The 14,861-nt window shown below is 37.1% G+C and overlaps 1 protein-coding gene across 7 annotated transcripts in view; it reads right to left on the minus strand.

The window, feature by feature from the left end:
- CCDC180 (coiled-coil domain containing 180) overlaps positions 1–14,861 on the minus strand; it is a 30,185-nt gene that overhangs the window by 5,015 nt on the left and 10,309 nt on the right. For 5 of the 7 annotated variants that reach the window (XM_053985333.1, XM_053985328.1, XM_053985329.1 and 2 more), the window contains exons 15-33: positions 14,197–14,323; positions 13,716–13,779; positions 12,844–13,076; positions 12,047–12,255; positions 11,340–11,515; positions 10,056–10,236; positions 9,397–9,543; positions 8,999–9,143; positions 8,672–8,788; positions 8,123–8,245; positions 7,128–7,241; positions 6,218–6,456; positions 5,565–5,617; positions 4,694–4,787; positions 3,653–3,724; positions 2,688–2,754; positions 2,348–2,492; positions 1,827–1,987; positions 899–1,036 (exon numbers count right to left, since the gene is read on the minus strand). In XM_053985333.1, the coding sequence (XP_053841308.1) occupies positions 899–1,036; positions 1,827–1,987; positions 2,348–2,492; positions 2,688–2,754; positions 3,653–3,724; positions 4,694–4,787; positions 5,565–5,617; positions 6,218–6,456; positions 7,128–7,241; positions 8,123–8,245; positions 8,672–8,788; positions 8,999–9,143; positions 9,397–9,543; positions 10,056–10,236; positions 11,340–11,515; positions 12,047–12,255; positions 12,844–13,076; positions 13,716–13,779; positions 14,197–14,323 (2,605 nt within the window). Of the gene's footprint in view, positions 1–898; positions 1,037–1,826; positions 1,988–2,347; positions 2,493–2,687; positions 2,755–3,652; positions 3,725–4,693; positions 4,788–5,564; positions 5,618–6,217; positions 6,457–7,127; positions 7,242–8,122; positions 8,246–8,671; positions 8,789–8,998; positions 9,144–9,396; positions 9,544–10,055; positions 10,237–11,339; positions 11,516–12,046; positions 12,256–12,843; positions 13,077–13,715; positions 13,780–14,196; positions 14,324–14,861 lie in introns of those variants that run through there. The other 2 variants (XM_053985334.1, XM_053985335.1) reach the window with 2 other exon arrangements.

A 14,861-nucleotide genomic window follows, 5' to 3' on the forward strand; every position in this document is an offset into this window, starting at 1 on the left:
CTATCAAAGACTACACAAATATCAAACCCTGGCATTCCGCAGCAGCTGCAGATAACAGACATAAGGCTCAAAGTTGCACATAAAAGGGTCTCAAAGTGTCTCTGCAGTATTCTTAACATTGCCTGATTATCTAAAGATCATAAAACTGTAGAGTTTGGAGTATAGGTACCTAGTAGTTACACAGTTGGGTTAAACGTGATAAAACCAGCTTCTAGCCAAAGAGAAGATCATTTTGGAATTCAGGTACTTTGGGTGGAGGTGCTTAGCTCAGGTGCTACTCTCAATCAGGGTGTTTCTGTGTCTGTATGCAGAGCAAGGATACTACTTTGAAATTAAAAATATCAGTACTCTGCAGACAGTGTAGAATTTGGAGTAAGTGGCCTGAGAGAACTAAACAACAGGCTTTAATGCTGGGGAACCAACCTTCAATTAACACAGGGGGCGAAGGGGGGAAATTATTTTGATTCCTGAATCTCTCCTATAAATTCAGCTTATTTCACTTCTTAATTTTATGTAGAAAATGTCATTATCTGCACTAATGAAATGCACAGAGAAGAAACCCTGCCAGGCATCTGTTGCCTGGAAGTAAGAGAACTAACCAGAGGATGTCACCACTACAGCCAATACTCCTACCCACCATTAAGCTCACAGCCAGTAGGTTCTATGAATTATATAAAATATCAATAAGTTCCACAATGTATCTAAGCAGCTGTATGTGTGCAGATATATTTATGTCTATATTGATCTAATGCTGACAATACACACTTAAAACAGGATTGCTTAAAACTGAAAAAAATTTCAAGTTTCCTTTGGATGGAGAGGAAAAATGTATCAAAAATACACCCTCCTTTCCAAATGCAATATTTAAGTTCACATTAAGCAAGGGCTTTACAATTACCTGCAGCATCTTTGTGTTGAGGTGAACACCATCAGTTTGATCTTTTTGCCTTTTTATTTCCTCTTGGCACAAAACCTCCAGCTGAAGGGAGTTATTTGGGTGTCCTAGGGAGTAATGTAATTTTCTCCAGTGCACAGTCTTTAAGAAAATATGTAAGAAATAAATACCTTCAGTAAAGAATATACTGTGAGTCATTAAAAGGAAGAAGTAAAGCACAAACATTTTCTATAAAGGTATTCAGAAAGACAAGGAAAATGGAGCTACTTCTTGACTGTCTGGATAGAAGCTTTGCAGTGCAAGATGCACCAAACTGCTTCTCTGCTGGCCTCTGGTCTCACTTTGGGATTTATTTTCAACAAAAAAATCATCTCATCTACCACGTGGTAAGTAAGGTATTTTTCATATCTCTGTATTTGTAATTTTTACCTAATTTTTAATACTCAGACACAATCTCAAGACACTTCAGCATTTTCTGTGTAATCTCCATTATGATTCTGTTCTCAGTTCTGATATTACTTGACAAAATATGCCTCTTTTATGACTGATGGTAAATACAGTATTTCATTATCCCTACATCACAGTTCTTACAAAGGAGTGCACCCATACAGTAGGAGCTGTCTGACCATACTACAAGGTCACAACCCTCACAGAGCTGACAATCCAAGTGTAAGATGACAGGCAGAGCTGAGAAGATTAGAAAGAGGCAGCCCAGTGCTGGAAGCTGGGAGAGAAGGGACAGAGTTCAATGAAATACAAAGCTTCCAGGAGAACCAAGCAGGCTAACTGCAAACACAAAAAACTGTATCTGTGGTCAGCTCAGCAGAGAGTGATGAAGCAAACAGTGAGAATGAGAAATTAATTTTTATCAATCTGATGCACTTACCATGGGTTACACTACAAAGCATTCCAGTATGTCCATGATACATACCTTCACATCCCCCCAGTCTTTCAGCTGCCTGTTGAAGAGATGCTGAATATGACCAGTAAAAGAGCTGAGCTTCTGCTCATGTTCTTTTAAAAGACTTTCCACGACCAGTTGAGAAACAGAAGAGAGCTCCTCCTCAAACCACTTCAGCTGATCCCGAAATTCTTTTTGGAAAAGACAGGGTGTGCATGTGACACAAACAGCCTGGAATTTTCTCTCACAGAGATTGTGTCCCTGACATTCCTTTCTCTAGGTGCAATGCTTTGAGAAACATACACTTGCTCAAAGATGTGACTTTGTACAGGTCTTTTAACTTAGTCAAGTGGCCTTCTGCTACACTTTTTGTAGCTGACAATACATACAAAAAGAATATTGGCTCAATTTCCAGTGAAGTCAACTGGATTTCTTCCACTGAGTGTGATGGATTAGGACAATGATGTAATTCTTGGCCACTGCAATTTTCACCTTCCATACTGAAAAATTACATACACAAGAAAATGTAAGTCTTAACTGCATGAATTTACCTCTAAGACAGAAATTGTAGTAATCATCTGTCTGCCTTTGGTATGACAGGAGTTTCACTCTGAGCATTTCTGCACAGTGTTCAAATGTGTCTGGCAGATCTTCAAGCATTCCCATATGAGGATTCTTCTTTTCTCCATAGAACTCCTGCAGAAGGGAAAGATAAACCAGAAAAAAATGTTGATTACACATTTAAACATGTCACATCTAGGTATATAACAGTAGGAGAAGAGGAAAATTTTTGGACAGTCTGCCAAATATTGGAAGAATCAAATTATTTCTCTTGACACAGGAGTACACCTATGAAAGCAGAATTGACTAAAGAACATGACATTTCCTTACCTCACCAAGGCAGAGCAAGGTGTTGTTACCATTCCAGAGAATATTCATAATAATCCCCTTAAAAGTACTGAAAAAAAATTAAATTTTAAAATATTGTCACACTGTTAAATAATCACACTGGCAATATTCATCGTTTTTCAAGTATTTTGTTCAGGTTAATTTTAGTACATTTTTCAGAGCATACACAAAACAATCTTCAGAATGCTTAAGAACCTTCCCCCACATTAGCACAGATTCTCTTCAGATGCAGCCAGGACAAGGGGCTATTGTAATTGCTAACTGGAGAACACTGCCATATCACTGTCACAAAAAAGCAATCTTAGCCAAATTCCTGTGCCCAAAGAGCTTACCATGCATTTTAGATAAAGCAAAAATATTTCAAGGTGGGTCTAGCTGTTTACTGAAATTATTTTGAAACACAATATGGAATAAAATTCCCAAATGCTTAAACATCTTAAGCATTAATTTGAATAGTTTTGTATGGCATGTACAAAATATCTGAGTTCCATAGACTACACCTGCACATATCACAAAACAATATGAAAATTTTCTTAGAGAAGGGGAATGGAATTTGTTTGTTCCTTGTTTATTCCTATTAATGGGATACTGAGTACAAGAATGAAGATATAAAATGTATTTATCTTCTTAGGTGTGAAAATAATTGAAAGAGAGGCTATTTTACATTTCCCACCCACTTATAAATGTACAGAATGGCTCCAATAAGACCCCCACTTCAGATATCTGACAGAATGAACCAGATGCTTTACATCTTCACTATTATTGCACTGCAAAAAGGAACCGTTCTGGAAGTACTTTGACCTATAAATAGCAAGGCTAAATTCAAAATTCAGTGCCGAACTCTATAGGTCACAATGATAGACAGATAGATAGATACATATATACATGCATACATACATAGAGGGTTTTTATAGATTAACTTCTTGTTCTGGAAATATACAACTTACTCAGACTTTGTAGCCTTCTTTCCAAATATCTGGGATCTCTCGTCCTTGGTAAGAGATTGTCTGCCTTTTTCACTGGAAAGGAAAAACATTTATTTGAAACTATCCACAAGTGTTTTCCTTCTCTGGCTGATGATTTGAGCTAGTCAGTCATGTGACAGACGTCAAACTGAAGAAAAATTAGGAAAAAACCTAACTCTAGAACTAGTATTCTATGTGTCCTGGTTGTGGCCAGGACAGGGTTAATTTCTGCAGCAGCCAGTAGCCAGGACCTGGAGGTTATTCTCTACCACCTCTCATTGTGGGGGTGGCTGGAAGGGTCCCTGCTGTTGGGGAATGTGGTGGCAGTCTCAGGGGTTTCCTCACAGTGAGCATTCACATGTGAATCACTTGCCTCTCTTGTACACTTTGCTATTAACAGTGCTGCTGTTACTATTTGGTTTTTTATCTCATTGCTGTTTCCAGTAAATTGTTCTTATATCAACTTTATCTTCACCTTTTGTGCCTCCAGTTTTCCTCTCCAGCTGCTGGAGTGAGTAAGCAATGCACAGTTTGGAGTGTTTTGCTAGGAGCACAAAATTGGAATACCATTCCCCAATCATGACAATATAAAGATAGTATTTTGATGGAAAAAGATTCTCAGAATTCTCTCCTAAACTCTCAGTTCAAAAATGTTTTGTTGTTTTCACTATTACAGTAGCTCATTTCATCAATCTGTGAACTAAGCTGAAGACAAACTATTTTGACACAAAATTAAGCCACATTGATTTAAGGAATAGTCTATATTCCAACAACTTCAAAATACAAAACAGCAGCAGATGAAGGAGAAAAAGGATAATATTTTTCGAGTCAAAATCTGGGGGGAAAAACCCCACAAAGCTGATCATGTGGACATTAATAGGTAAGACATTCCAAGTGATAAGCAGTAGATGGAAAGAAAGCTATACAAATAAGCAGTAAGAATCTTTCAATGAACAGACAAAGTTTAGGTAAATTTTTGCATAGGAATATTTGAAGTGGAATTCCTCCTTTTAGGGGTCTCACCTTTTTTTTTGCTTGGTTTCATCCTGAGATGACCTCTTGCTAGTAGACTTCTGAGAATGTGCATCAGATACCTTCTTTTTTACTGGGGGAAGAACTGCTTATAGTTAACAAGGAAAGAAGAATATTGCATAAATGCCAACTAAAGTGCTTTTTATGTGTATATATATTTTGCATTCTTATTCCCATAACGTTTCCTAACAATATGGAGGGGACAACTACAGGAACAATCATTTCTGTCAGACAGGCCTGAAGTAACCCAGAAATGGCAACAGCAGTAAAGGTTATGTGCTGGCGCTTGAGTCCCAGGAATGTCACAGAAAATTCATGGTAGATGGAGGAGATTTAAATCAGATTGGAGGCAGGTGAAGAATTCACCTGCTGCATTCATAGTATTGGTGGTCATGGGGACTTGTAAATGTGGAAGAGATTGAGGGTAGCTTTGGAAATGGCTGGAAGAGTCAAGGTCTGCAGAAGAGAGATGAGGAAATGGGAACACTAGGTAGGGAGCATCTAGGGTTGCCTCTGTGCTCACCTTTGAGTAGGTGATGATACACTGTGAGAAGGATCTCTGATTCCCTATATGCTTCATGATTTCTGCTCTGCTTCTTTTCTCAACCCCATTTCCCTTTTGCTATCACAAACACAGGGACTCTTTATAACGTTATTATCTCATTCTGCACTTTTTATTGCTTAGAAGCCCAAAATCATCTTTACCTAAGTAAAGATGTCCAGGGAAAGAGCTGAGAAGCACAACTATTTCAGAGTTCCTAGCATAGAAGTCACTGGCCTGGACCATGCTAGACCTGTGCAGTAAAATGCCAGGAACTACAATTCAGATGAAAAGAAAATATTAAAAGATATACGGGCACACCTGGATTCTTTTTCTTCCAATATAAGTCTTGGTATTTTTTTGATGGGTCAAATCTGAAAAGAAAAAAAAAATAAAGAGCTAAGTACTACTGCATATCCTGTCATTTTATGTTCTATACTAGATTATATAGCAAACTAGGCAAGTTCTCTATCCCTATCATGGGCTAAGTGAGTTAAATTTCTGAGACCATATTTAACAGCTAGGGTTACTTTTACAGCCGACAGTGTATATAGAAGTAATTTCACAGGACTGATTGTTTAACTGGAATTTTGGAATTTCTACAAACAAAACTGCATTAAAATACTATTTACAAATCAAACATTTGTCACACTCTTCATTTTACACTTTGTATATTCAGTCAACTATGTATCAGGTAATCACCTTTAACTAAAATAAGGCTCTAGAAGACAAAAATTAAATACCTAAAATTTATCATTGTATACTAGATGTCACTCACAAAGGGGTATTTTTGGCTATGAGAAATCTTGGTTTTAAAAAGAAAGCAGTCTCAGCTAGACTAATTTTTAAACTTAGACTGATTAGAAAATATCTCGTAGTATTACCTATGACCAGTCTATTCACTAGTTCTGGGCAAAGAAAATATAAATAAAGACTTGGACAGAAAAATACCTTTAGGACAACCAAGTACTTACCCAGCTAAATTTTCAATAACTTTTATTGCCAAATCATCAAATATTGATGTATCCATTCCGCTTGGATTTAACAAAGGGAATTTGTCAGAATCCAGTCCCATCACCATCCTTTTGCTCCCATCTCTGAGACTCTCTTTTGGAACAGCAGGAGCAATGAAATCCTGTAACCTCCCATTTGTGTCAGGAGTGGTGAAGTCCTCTTGCAATGTCCCACCTGTGTCAGGAGTGGTGAAGGCCTCCTGAAATGGGAAGAAAAATGCAGCCCTGTAGACCATAGCTGGCAGTTGGTGAAAGCATTCCATGTAATGACTGACTACTAGAGCAGATTTTCTAAACAGACAATATCTTGCTTCACAGGCTGAAATAAATTTTTTCTCATTCTAACAGCAATGTTATTACAGCTATTCAGCTCTAAAACACTTCAAAGCAGTTAAGAGTAGGTTCTCATAATCATCATAAACAGTATTTAAGGATATACTCTTTAAACAATGATCCACTGAGATTACAAAATAAAGACAGACTTTCCAGAAAAGGGAGGAAAGAAAACACAACCCATTTGATAAAAACAAAATCCCTTCAGGACACATTTGGGATTTTTAAAAAAAGTAATTTAAAGAAACCTGTGAAATGTGTACCTCTGAATAGTGCTACACCTTGAAACCAAACCCTTGTGAAGAACTGAGCAACTCATTGCAATGCCATGTATCTCTTCAGCATTTTGTAAACTTGGTAATTTACTTAGCCTCTTAAAAAGGCAGTCCTAATGTTACAGTGTCTTTGACATTTCAGCATAACGCAGATTCTTTTTTCATTTGAGAATTCAAAGCACAAATTCCGAAAAACCATTAAAGCATGTACATATGAAAATTCTCTCAACATTAAATAAAATACAGAAAATGCGTTATCTTACGGTGGCACGTGGGATCTTTGATTTTACTACAAAGCAGTCAAGATACTTGCTCCTCTTTTTCAGCTCTTCCAACACCTCTCTGGCAAAAGCATACAACTCTTCAGAAGTTAAAGCCTGAAAGATATGATGATACAGATGGTATTTACTAAACTGACTGTTCTAACCTTTTCAAACATGCTGACTCTTGCAAACAATATTATTTGCCTTTGTTCTGTCACCAGTTTATGTACACATACATGGAAGCAATGAGATTGTGTAAGAGGCTGAGGTTTTGGTTTGGCAAACAGGAAAACAGGTTCTGACTGTACAAAAAGGACTGTTGTGGTTTTAAACCCAGCTGGAAATGAAGCATCACACAGCTCAACCCTCCTTCTCTCCCTCCGTGCCCTGGTGGAATGGGGAGGAGAATCAAAGGAAAGCTTTTATGTTGAGGTAAAAACAGTTCAATAATTGAAAGTAAAGTGAAATACAAAGATAATGGTAAATAATAATAATGATGATAATAAAAAGTGAAAAACAAGGGATGCACAATACCACCTGCTGACCAATGCCAGACCCCCCTTCCTGAACTCAGACTGGCCCTTCCAGATAACTCTCCCAGTTTATAGACTGGACATGACATTCCATGGGTGGGAATATCCCTTTTTTGGCCAATTTGGGTCACGTGTCTCAGCTATGCCCCCTCCCAGTTTCCTCTGTGAACCTCCTCAGTGACAGAGCAGGAGACAAGGAAAAAAACGGTCCTTGACTTAGGATAAACAGGACTTAGCAAAAACTGAGTTATCAATACCATTCTCATTCTGAATCCAACACACAGCACTGTAACAGCTACTGAGTAGAAATGAACTCTAACCCAGCTGAATCCAGGCAAAGACCTTTCTGAGCAAAAATTCTGTGTTTCTACCCAGCCCCAACTATGAGGAAACAGAAATCTTCCTCAAAAATATTAGTTTATACCAAAGTAATAACAATTAATAACAAGTCAAATTAAATACCATGTCATGCTGATTAGAAGTTACTTCTTTATCTGCAGTAGAATGAACATAAGCATCTCTCTTCTGCTGGAGCTTTTCCAGGTAAGACTTTAATGTGACTGACTGCAAATTAGAATTCGCTACCTAAAGCAGAAGCAAACTTTAAGAAACAGGAGAAGTAAAGTCCCCATTCACAGGAATTTCAGAGGCTCCACTTTCAAACCATTAGAACTACTGATAAAAACTGGTTAAAAATCCCCAGTACTCAAAGGAGAAGATGAAAACAGTAATTCACAAAAGCAGCACTTCAATGTTTGCTGCACCACACAAAAATATTGGTGAATTCAGATGTACATATTCAATGTGCTGCAAGGCCATAGTGTTCCAGTACAGCTGCAGCAGTATTAAAAAGAAACTTTTCAGTGGATAGTGACAGAAAACAGGTTTTAAATTAACATAAGAAAATTATGTAATATTTGTCCACTATGAATTCAGCCAAAATCTCCTCAAAGGTATAAAAGAAAATTATTATATTGAATTTAAGCAAAATTCTGATGTTTCTGTTTGTACCTCTGATTTGATTTGCTGTCGTAGCTTTCTCAAATATTGATGGACCTTCTCCATAAAGGCTCGACTCCGAGACAGGGAATCAAACTTTTTTCCAGACTGCTTGAAAAGTTCAGTAGCCTTTAAGAATGTTAGAAACAAAAGACAGGACAAGACAATTTTTCACTTTTTAAAACTTAAATGATAGAACTTGCCATTCTACAAGTTTTTCCCATCATGTAATTGCCAAACAGGACAGACTTACACTTCTAATCTGAAAGCAGGCTGACTGCAAATCACATCAAATACGTCAATAGTAAACATAATTTTAAATAATGTAATTCCGCATACCTGCTGCAAGCAGCTTAATTTTATTTTCTCCACATCTATCTTGATTGCTCTTTCAAAGGAGTCAATTTGCTTAGTTTCTTTCTGAAGACACTCGTTAAAAAACTTTACCTCCTCAGATGCAAAGTCACCACTCTCTGAAAATAATCTGAAACATATAAACAATTGGCTGTGAGTCATTTTACTCCAAGACCATTTTAGCTAAATGGCCCTGAAACAACACAAATATGATGAAAACAGCATAGTAATTGTGGTTTAACAAGATATATTTCTTTTTTTAAATAGGAAACTACATTAATAACAAAATAAACTTTACTTTTACTGTTCTGCCTATGCAACAAACACTGATTCCCAGAACTAGGTCACCATTTATAAACAACACCTCCAGGAAATCTATATACCTGCAACTTTTGAGAAAACCCACATTTGAATCCCTTAATTTTCCTAAAGCTTCCTCCAAGTGCTGCTGGTAACTTCTCACAGTAACACTGATCGATTCCAGATGGTTGCGGAGCTCTGATTCCAGATTACTGCTGGAAGAAGCTGACCTAACAGCAAATAATAAAAGACAGGGAAAACATGTCTGAAGAGGAACACACATGATGATTCAGCAACTGCCGGCTGTAAAGACATGAAAAACATTGAGGACTCCAAAGTGATTTATGACTCTCTAAGCAACTCCCCGATCTAGGATGGTTTGCATGAACCCATAGCAAAGCTGATACTATTGAGCACTTTTCTTTAAAAACAATTAGTCAACTGATATTACTGTGTATGTTCAGTAAACTGGACAAAATCTAAACAGATGAAACATGGTTTCTACTTAAAGACTGCCAGCACTTTGACAGGAGATGAGAATTTCCATGTGTTCAGTCCCGATTTTAATTTCATCAGGGAAAGAGAATGAAATTCTTTACATGTTTTCAACTTTTATGAAGTAGTCTTCATTGAAGAGCAATGACATATAAAACAGGTTCAGAACGCAAAACATAAACATCTCAGACAGCAATCAGGAGTATTTAACTAGGGAGACTCACAGCTACAGCAGTGGCACACTTACTGCTCAGTCACAGGAGCGTGGAGCAAGTCATACTCCAAGTCACGGACTCGGGAATGAAAGTTTGTGTTGAGGTTATTTAGCTGGTCCGAGAAGCGGAGGAATTCAGCTTTCTCCTTTTCCAGGCCTTCTGCCAGCACTGCACAGTGGCACTCAAGGTGCTCTTTGTGAAGTGATAGCTCCGCTGAGAAGAAAGGAAGTTTACAACAGGGACATTACTTCCTGTTTACTGTGAACTATCACAATGCCCAGTTAACCTGTGATCAGCAGCAGCAAAAAAATAAACAAAGCCAGACCTCATAGTAGCTAAAACATAGATTAAATACACTCCATTTGGTTTCTTTGACTTTTCTCCTGTGAAAGACATATATCCTTAACAGCTCCTAATCCATTCAAACCACAAATGTCTCTTGTTTGCTCCAAGCATTCTTTTTCCTGTATTTTCAATCACTGATGACATCTCCATTATCCCTCTGTTCTCAGTTTTGCAACAAAACTAAAGGCTATATTTTATAATGGAACCGTTTTTCCTGGTTTTGTGAGGGAAAGAAAAAAATCAGTTTTGGTGTCTCTTCTGGAATGATAGCTGTATAAATCAAGAGCCAGCCAATCACCTCAAGAAAGCTACCATAAGAAGCACCTGTCCTCTGTGCAGAAAAAGGGAAACTGAAAAATCATTTGCCTGTTCTCCAAAAGAAGAATTTTTTAGTTTATGTGTTAAAAACCAACAAACCTGTCTAAAATTTTTTTTTCTCACCATAAAAACCTGACACTTCCCATGCAAAAAGAGTTTTCATTAGAGGAGGCTCTGTAGCTGCTCAGTGATATTTCACAGAGTTAAATCCTCCCTCTCATGTTTTCAGAAGTTTGGCCCTGATATTTTGGCTCTCTCAACTTGCTAATTCATTTTTCTGCAACATTTTTAAAATATTTTTTGTACACCACAAACTCTTGTTAAGTAATTTCAAAGTGGATGAGAAGTCACAAACATTTACAATAGAATTTTAACATCTTCTACAATAGAATTTTAACGTCTTCCCAGTCGTTAATCAAGGCACTGCTGTCTATTTTTTCAAACATAACACAGCACAAACCAGGAAAAGCTATAGAAAAGAAATATAATTTTAAAAATATGTAACATAATATACTGGGAATTCATAGACAGTCAACTGCTTTCTGTTGTCCTCTATTACAGAGTCAACTACTGCTGGAAGAGATTTTGGCCCACTTAGGACCATCTCTAAATGAAGATATGTGATGCTCAGAATACAAAATAAATGTCAATACCAGCTCGAACATTGTAGATATTTGTCTGTATTTCCTCCTGCTTTTGTTGATGCAACTTAAGATGCAGCATAAGTATTGAATTCAGCTCTTCTTTCTTGGCAGCTACAAAGACATAGGAGTTGGACAAGGATTCTGCAAACCAGTCCTCCAAGTGTTCAAAAAAGCAGAGGCGAATCCTATGGTTGAAAAAGAAATATCAGCGTGAGGGATAGTAAATAATAAATAAGAATGTATTGAATATATTATTTCTAAGAATTCGACTTCTGGCTATAGGAAGGTACGGTTTCAGTACCATTTGCACAATACTGGTAGAGTTTTTGAGCTAACTGCTTAGTACTGAGTACCAGGCATTTTACCTTCATGGCAGGGAATCTGGGCAAATTACTTGTCTTTCTGTAATATGTTTTCTGACTAAATAATTTTCCATAAAATATGAATGTTCTGTAAAGGTAAATGTTTTTGTGGTACTTTGACAGCCATTGATACAAAGTGATATAAACATTTACTCATATTTGTATCAATTTAAAAATTGTACATAATAATTGTACATTCATAATTTTATATTTGAAAATCTAACTATATAAATATCTAATTATATAATAGTAATTAGATAACTTTTGCTTCTCTAGTCTAATGTTTCTTCTAAATAGCTGAAATTTGTCTATCACATAAAGAGAAAGAAAGAATGGAAATTGTTCTCAGCTCACCTTTTTTTCAGTTCAACAAATACGGCTTCTGTGAGAAGTACATATTTCAGGTGCATAGGAAGTGATTCTTCTTTTTCATATTTTGTAAAATAACTCTCTGTGATGTCAGTCTTTCCTGCCTCTTCAACAGTGTAAATGTTTCCACTAGCAGTGGAAAAAACCTCTGTGGCAATTTCAGCACTTTCTGCCTCGCTGCTCTTGGACACTGACTGGGAAATTGTTGGAAATTGTCACATTATTTTTAAAGGTATCACCATAGAATCAGCAGTGCACCAGCTAGTGTAAGAATCCTGAGGATATTTAGAATAATGTTCTCATTGTCAATTTGGACATTTACACAGTGATGGCGATATTTATATTGTTATATATTTATATAATATATATTTTTATATATTGATATGTTTATATATTTATATGCCAGCAAGACATAGGCAGAGTTGACAACATTTTAAAAGGTTTTTGTTATGGCAATAAATTCATGGAAAGTGAAAAATTAATACTTTGGTACAAATACTTAGCTTAAAACATTCACCACAGGCCAAGAACACTGTGATGAAAGACAGATTAAAAAAAATATTATGCAAAGGGTTTCTACAAGGGTAAAAGATCCACAAGAATGGTTGTGAACTGTTTTATACACTCCATTTTCCCATAAAAGGATCTAGAACCCTGTGTGCTTTGTAAGCAAACTAAGCAAAAAATGACTTTCTACTCATTCTCAACAAAAAGACTTCCTACTCCTCCTTATTTTGGACAAGACTGCCTTCACCTTCAAACTTATTCTCTTGCTCACTTACCTGTGTAATGCTTAGTCCCTGTTCTGCATGCTCATTTTCTTCACTTTTATGAGGAATACTCTCCTCATCTTCTTCTTCCTCTGTTCCTTCAATTTCCTGTGCCAAGATCACCTGTTTCTCTGTTAGCTTTGTTTCTCCAGCTGATTTTTGACAACTGTCCCTATCTTCTGGCACCAGTTGAGAGAGGTGATCGTCCTGCTCTGCTCTGGGCTGGGATGTCCTTGCCTCAAGCCCTGTGGGTAATTTTGGATGCCACAATGTCAGAAAGACCTAAAGCTATTAGAGAAATGTCCAAAGGAGGGACAGAGAGATAGTGAAGGGTCTGGAGGGGAAACCATACAAGGAGTGGCTGAGGGCATTTGGTTCAGCTGGAAGAGACTGAGGTCACGCCTCACTGGTGGCTGCAGCTCCTCTCAAGGGCAGTGAAGGGGCAGCTTTGATCTCTGATCTCTGTGACCAGGGACAGGACTCAGGGAATGGCTGGAACTGTGCTAGGGGAGGATTAGACTGGATATGAGGAAAAGGTTCTTCCCTCAGAGGATGGTCAGGCACTGCCCAGACTCCCCAGGGAATGGGCACAACCCCAAAGATGCCAGAGCTCCAGGAGAGTTTGGACAACGCTCTCAGGGATGCACAGGGTGGGATTGTTGGGGTGTCTGGGCAGGGCCAAGAGTTGGACTTTCACAATCCCTATGGGTCCCTTCCAACTCAGGATACTCTGTGATTTTCCTCTCTTTGCATGATGTTCTCAGCTTGCTGCTCCACCATATGTTCACATTCTGAAGCCTCAACTACTTATTTACTGTTAAAGCAGAATTCTTCTGGTTACAATCCAAAGACATACAGATTGAAAAACAACCAAGCAGAAATACCTGTTTGGACTGTTGGGATATTATTTTGATCTTGACCTGTGGAGTCTGTTGTGCCTTGCAAGTTCTAAAAGCAAAACAACAACAAAAAACATCCACCACAGCATTTTAAAATATGGATTTGCTTTCTTCTAAGAAATCCATATCCCTTCTCAAAATGTGTCTATTTCAGGAAGATATGATAGTCTTGAATAGATCACTCACTATCTAAAGAACCTGTAGCACTCAAATCAATTACTCTAGTAGTTTTCTGTTCAAAAGCCAAGTGAATTTGCCAGAATGCTGTTTGTAACAAGGACAGAGTTAGAATTATGGGACTGAGAAATGTTTTGGTTTCCATCTGCTATCTCTACCAAAAGCACTTTATTCAATGGCTGAAACAGTACTTTATATAATCTGAATTTTAAAGGTAATGTAAATTTTCTCTAAAGTGTAAAAGTAATACACCAGTAAGGTTTTAAACCAGAAGAAATTTTCTTTTTACCTGTTTGAAGATTTCCTTCACACTAAAATGCTGGCTGATGGATATACTGTAAGAAATCAACTCCCACAAAATAGCTTTTGGATAAGCCATTACTTCATTCATGACAATCTGCTTGAATGCCTCATTCCTGTCAAAATTAAGGTCACTGTTTAAGAGACTCAAATATGTATAGAAATAAAATTAAGTGTGACTACAGTGCCTTTAAATCTAAATCTAACTTTTTTGATCAATCTCATAAAACCTTTAGGCTAAATATTGTCATTGATCTGTTTATACTGAATACAATCACATTCTGGCTTGTCAGAGATTAGCTCATTACAAATATATAAATGCACAAAAGTTAAGAAATATTTACAATAAAGCCTTTTACATCCTTCCTTTTGGATTGGGAGCCATTCAAACACTGCTTACATAAGAGAGGTCAAATTACTGTCTTCCTTGTTAGTTCTGCACTGTGCTCAGCTGTGACTGAGCCTTTCTGGTTTCATTTTACTTGAAAATAAAAACTAACGGTTCAAGCTGAGTCTTGATTCAAGAAAAATCAGTGTTCACACTTGTTTTACTTTTGCTTTGTCTCCTAAACAAAGATAATTATGAGGAATTTATGTATGTGTTCAGATGGGTTACATTGTATTTTCACTTGGTCTGTTAACTCTGGCTTTTTA

This window comes from Vidua macroura, chromosome 9 (genome assembly GCF_024509145.1).
Source record: "Vidua macroura isolate BioBank_ID:100142 chromosome 9, ASM2450914v1, whole genome shotgun sequence".
Lineage (NCBI taxonomy): Eukaryota > Metazoa > Chordata > Aves > Passeriformes > Viduidae > Vidua > Vidua macroura.